Source organism: Coregonus clupeaformis, unplaced genomic scaffold (genome assembly GCF_020615455.1).
Source record: "Coregonus clupeaformis isolate EN_2021a unplaced genomic scaffold, ASM2061545v1 scaf6976, whole genome shotgun sequence".
In the NCBI taxonomy this organism is placed as follows: Eukaryota; Metazoa; Chordata; class Actinopteri; order Salmoniformes; family Salmonidae; genus Coregonus; species Coregonus clupeaformis.
Window position 1 is genome coordinate 1 of NW_025540430.1, and position 6,009 is coordinate 6,009.

General features: G+C 45.1%; 1 protein-coding gene across 1 annotated transcript; it reads left to right on the top strand.

The window, feature by feature from the left end:
- Positions 1-28: 28 nt before the first annotated feature.
- On the top strand, positions 29-5,103 carry LOC123491048 (protein PXR1-like; the record flags this gene model as incomplete). The annotated part of the gene is made up of 4 exons (XM_045220820.1): positions 29-82; positions 1,360-1,450; positions 1,664-1,686; positions 4,976-5,103. Coding segments are annotated over 4 exons (296 nt in total), but the record flags the coding sequence as incomplete, so codon positions are not given.
- Between the last annotated feature and the right edge of the window lie 906 nt (positions 5,104-6,009).

Below are 6,009 nucleotides of genomic sequence, written 5' to 3' on the forward strand. Positions count from 1 at the left end.
GGTTTAGTTTCTCCTGAGAAGAGGACAGAGACTGAGATACAGAAATTCTGATAACCTGGTTGAATTTTCTGCTGAGAGGAGGGCAGAGACAGGATACAGAGGTTGCAGCCGCTCCTGGATTTAGTTTCTACTGAGAGGAGGACAGAGGATACAGGAGATTCACAGTAACCTGGTTTAGTTTCTACTGAGAGGAGGGCAGAGGATACAGGAAGTTCCCACAGTAACCTGGTTTAGTTTCTACTGAGAGGAGGGCAGGGCAAGATACAAGGAGTTCACAGTAACCTGGTTTAGTTTTCTATCTCTCTAATTTAAAATGTAGTGGTTGAAGTGTTTCCATTACCCATTTAGGTGAATTGCGTCAATCTGTTTGCCCTCCCAGCTATCTGTTCCTTATCTCAGGTAGCTATAAGTTAGCATGGATAGAATGCAATAATTGGCTAATGTTGCCATATTCTAAACTCTCATGCCAACAACGCCTGAGACAGTGCTATGGGGAAACTCATGTAGATCTGAAATAATTGGATTATGAAACTTTCCAGCCTACCAGAAAAGCAAGGCGAAACAATTCAGGCATTCATGAAGTCAATAGGACAATCCTTGTCCTGCAAAAAGCATTATTTTTTTATAGTTGGACAATTTATATTTAGCAAGCAGTAGGCATTTAGAATGAAATGTAAAACGGGCTTTTCTCCCAAATTACATTCGGAAAGTGAAATTCAGAACCCCTTCCCTTTTTCCACATTTGGTTTTACATCCCCCACAGCCTTATTCTAAAATGGATGAAATACATTTTTCTTCATCGATCTTTACACAACACCCCATAATGACAAAGCAAAACAGTTTTCAAGTGCACAAATGTATTAAAAATAAAAAAACAGAAATACCTTATTTACATAATTATTGAACCCTTTGCTATGAGACTCGATATTGAGCTCAAGTGCATCCTGTTTCCATTAGTCATCCTTGAGATGTTTCTAGCAGTTGATCCACCTGTGGAATTCAAATTGATTGGACATGATTTGGGGAAAGGCACACACACCTGTCTATATAAAGAGTCCCTGATTTGACAGTGCATTTCAGAGCAAAACCAAACCATGGTCGAAGGAATTATCCGTAGAGTTCAGAGACAGGAGTTGTGTCGAGGCACAGATCCGGGGAAGAGTGTCAAAACATCTCTGCAGCATTGAAGGTCCCCAAGAGCCTCCATCATTCTTAAATGGAAGAAGTTTGGAACCACCAAGACTCTTCCTTAGAGCTGAACGACCAGCCAAACTGAGCAATCAGGGGAGAAGAGACTAGTCAGGAGGTGACCAAGAACCCGATGGTGACTCTGACAGAGCTCAGACTTCCTCTGTGAAGATGGGAGAACCTTCCAGAGACAACCATCTGCAGCACTCCTCCAATCAGGCCTTTATGGTACAGAGTAGCCAGACGAGGCTCACTCCTCCCAGTTAAAGGCACATGACAGTCGCTGGAGTTGCCAAAGGCACCTCAGACTCTCAGACCATGAGAAACAAGATTCTCTGGTCTGATAGAGCAGCCAAGATTGAACGCTTTGGCCTGAATGCCCAGCTTCACGTCTATGAAACATGGCACCATCCCTACGGTGAAGCATGGTCGTGCAACATCATGCGCTGGGGATGTTTTCAGCAGCAGGGACTAGAGACTAGTCAGGATCGAGGAAAGATGAATGGAGCAAAGTACAGAGAGATCCTTGATGAAAACCTGCTCCCAGGCGCTCCAGGACCTCAGACTGAGGCAAAGGTTCACCTTCCAACAGGACAATGACCCTAAGCACACAGCCAAGACAACGCAGGAGTGGCTTTGGGACAAGTCTCTGAATGTCCTTGAGCAGCCCAGCCAGAGCCTGGACTTGAACCCAATCAAACATCTCTGGAAAGACCTGAAAATAGCTGTGCAGCGGCGCTCTCCATCAATCTGACAGAGCTTGAGAGGATCTGCAGAGGAAGAATGGGAGAAACTCTAAATACAGCTGTACCAAGCTTGGCGTCAAACCCAAGAAGACTCAAGGCTGTAATCACTGCCAAGGTACTTCAACAAAAATTACTGAAGTAAAGGGTCTGAATACTTATGTGTAAATATAATATTTTCGGTTTATTTCTATACATTTCAATTTTCAAAAACCTGTTTTTGCTTTGTCATTATGGGATATTGTGTTTAGATTGATGAGGAAAAACAATTTAATCCATTTTAGAATAAGGCTGTAAAAAGTAACAAAATGTGGAAAAAGTCAAGAGGTCTGAATACTTTCTGAACCTTTAGAACATTTCTCCTATATCTGCTGTTCCATTACACGTCGCAATGTTTTTTTTGCAACATTGCTTTGTCGGGAATAAACCTGGGTCAATGAAAACCTGCCCAATGATACCACCTTCTCTCCTACCAATGGAACAATGATATCACATCTATCTAACAATGGAACAATGAAAATATTTACATTTACATTTACGTCATTTAGCGAGACGCTCTTATCCAGAAGCGACTTACAAATTGGTGCATTCACCCTATAGCCAGTGGGATATCCATACAAATTATTATTTTTTGGGAGTAGAAGGATTACTTTATCCTATCCCAGAGTATTCCTTAAAGAGTGGGGTTTCAAATGTCTCCGGAAGGTGGTGAGTGACTCCGCTGTCCTGTCCGTGAGAGCTTGTTTCCACCATTAGGAGGTGCAGAGCAGCGAACAGTTTTATTCGATGAGCAGAACTATGCTTCCGCAGAGGAAGGGGCGGAAACTGAGCCAGAGGTGGATAGAGCATAATGCCCTCGTTTGGAGATTAGCAAGGACTGATCAGAGCCTGAAGGTTGCAGTGCGTTCCCCTCGCAACTCCGTTGGCAAGCACCATGTGAATGCGCCGCCAACAGATCACGAGAGGCTTCAACTGGAAGCCAGTGGAGTGTCTTTTGAGCAGGGTGGCGTGGGAGAACTTGGGAAGGTTAAACACCAGGCAGGCTGCGGCATTCTGGATGAGTTGTAGGGAGTTTAATGGCACGAGCAGGGAGCCCAGCCAACAGCGAGTTGTCAATCCAGAGCGGGAGATGACAAGTGCCTGGATTAGGACCTGTGCCGCTTCCTTGTAAGGCAGGGTCGTACTCGAATGTTGTAGAGCATGAACCTGCAGGATCGAGATCACCGCCTTGATCTTTGCGAGAAGCGACAGGAGTGTTGTCCAGGAATCACGCCAAGGCTCTTACTCTGGAGGAGGACACAATGGAGTTGTCAGCGTGATGAGATCATGGAGCAGACAGTCCTTTCCCGGGAGGATGAGCAGCTCGTCTTGCCAAGGTTCAGCTTGAGGTGGTGATCAAGTCATCCATACTGATATGTCTAACAGACGCATGCAGAAATCACGATTCGCCACCTGGTTATCAGAAGGGAAAGGAGAAGGTGGTGTGTATAAATCAAGCGTAGCAATGATAAGAGAAAGCCATGTGAGGATATGACAGAGCCAAGTGACTTGGTGTATGAATAGAGAGGGCCTAGAACTAGGCCCTAGGGTTCCTGATGGTGGAGCACGTGGTACGGAGACAGCTTCTCGCCACGCCACTTGGTAGGAAGCGACGGTCAGGTAGGGCCCAATCCAGGAAGTGAGCCGCGCCCGAGATGCAGCTCGGAGGAGGTGGAGAGGATCTGATGGTTCACAGTATCAAGGCAGCAGACAGGTCTAGAAGGACAAGAGCAGAGGAGAGAAGAGGTTGCTTTTGTAGTCACGGAGAGCCTCCGTGACACAGAGAGAAGAGCAGTCTCAGTTGAATGACCAGTCCTGAAACCTGACTGGTTTGGATCAAGGTCATTCTGAAAGAAATAGCAGAGAGTTAGCTAAAGGCAGCACGCTCAATAGTTTTGGAAAGAAAAGAAAAGAAGGATACTGGTCTGTAGTTGTTGACATCAGAGGAATCCAGTGTTGTTTTTTGAAGAGTGCAACTCGCTCTTGAAGGCGGAAGGACATAGCCAAGCAGTCAGAGATGATTGATCAGCGAGTGAGAGTAGGGAGAAAAGGTCACGGAGATGGTCCCTGGAGAAGAAGGAGGATGGGTCAAAGCGGAGCAGGTTGTTAGGCGGCCTGCAGTCACCAGTCATGAATTTATCTGGAGAGAGAGGGGAAAAGTCAAAGCATAGGGTAGGGCAGTGTGAGCAGGACCAGCAGTGTCATTAGACTTAACAACGAGATCGGATGTCGTCAACCTACTTTCAGTGGTGGCAAGTCATCCACAGAGAGGGAGGAGGGGGGGGGGGGAATTCTCTCCGAACAATGGAACAATGATACCACCTTCTCTCCTACCAATGGAACAATGATACCACCTTCTCTCCTAACAATGATACCACCTTCTCTCCTGCTGCACAGTAACAACCAGATGCTCAATTGGAAATGGACATGTTCAGAACGTTGTAATGGGACCTCCCACAAACTCTGCTGCTGAAATCTCTCTCTCTCTCTCTCTCTCTCTCTCTCTCTCTCTCTCTCTCTCTCTCTCTCTCTCTCTCTAGCTCTCTCTCTAGCTCTCTCTCTCTCTCTCTCTCTCTCTCTCTCTCTCTCTCTCTCTCTCACACACTTTCTCTTTCTCTCTCTAGCTCTCTGTCAGTCTAATTATAGGGCTGGTCTGTCAGAAAGCCTTCTGTTCAACCTCTACTCTGCGGCAGCGCCTCTGTCTCCGGCAACAGGGTTGCTATGGGAACAGGAGCCAAATAATGGAGGTTGGGGTGTGTGAATCTAAAGAGAAAAAAAGAAAAAAAGAAAAGAAAAGGAAAGAAAAAAGAAGGCTGGAGAAAGGAAAGGAAAGAAGAGAAGAAGAAAGAAAGAAAGAAGAAAAAAAGAAAAAAAAAAGGAAAGGAAAGAAAAGGAAAAGAAGAAGAGAAGAAAGAGGAAGAAAGAAAGAAGGAAAGAGAAAAGGAAGAAGAAAGAAAGGAAAGAAGAAAGAAAAGAGAGCTAAAGGGAGAAAGGGGAAGAGAAAGGAAAAGAGAGAAAAAGAAGAAAAGAAAGGAAAGGAAAAGAAGAAAAAAGAGAAGGCTAGGAGAGAAAAGAAGAAAGAGAAAGGAAAGCTAGGAAAGAGAAGAAGAAAGGAAAGAGAAAGGAAAGGAAAGCTAGGAAGAGAGAAAGAAAAGAGAAAAGAAGGAAGCTAGAGGAAAGGAAAGGAAGAAAAGGAAAGCTAGGAAAAGAGAAGAGGAAGCTAGGAAGAAGAGAAGAGAAAGAGAGAAGGAAAGAAGAAAGGAAAAGAGAAGAAGAAAGAAGAAGAAGAGAAGAAGAAAGAAGAAGAAAGAAGAAAGAAAGGAAAGGAAGGAAACTGGAAGGAAAAGGAAGAAGAAAAGGAAACTAGAAGGAAGAAAGAAGAGAAGAGAAAGAGAAGAGAGAGGGAGAAGAAAAAAAGGGAAGAGCTGAGAGAGAAGAGAGAAAGAGAGAGAGAGAAGAGAAGAGAAGGGAGAAAGGAAGAAGAAGGAGGCTAGGAGGAAAAGTTAGGAGAAAGAGAGAGAAGGAAGGAAGGAGAGAGAGAGAGAGAGCTAGGAGAGGAAGGAGAAGGAGAGGAGGAGGAGGCTGGGGAGGAGAAAAAAAAGAAAAGGGAAAAAAAAGAAAAGAGAAGGAGAGGAAAGAAAAGGGAGAGAAAGGAGAGAGGGGCTAGAGAGGAAAGAGAGAAGGAAGGAGGAGGAGAGGAGAGAGGCTGGGAGGAGGAGAAAAGTGGAGGCTGGGAGGAGAGAGAGGAGAAGGAGAGGAGGAGAGGAGAGGAGAGGCTGGGAAAGGGCAAAGCTATGAGACTTTCTAAAAACCAGAAGAATGTATCAGGTCGACCGCTGATAGATAATCATTCATTTCTCCACCACTTAGCTAGTTTAGTTTCACTTTAACCCAAGATACCACTACTTCCTTTTGATTGTAACGAGACAGAGGTCACAAGATGACCTCTGAAAGCCTGACCTCCTGACGTTATCTGTGGAACAATTACAGTTCAGCCCGAGGACACACACAGCCATTCCCGGAGTCAGACAAAGACCCA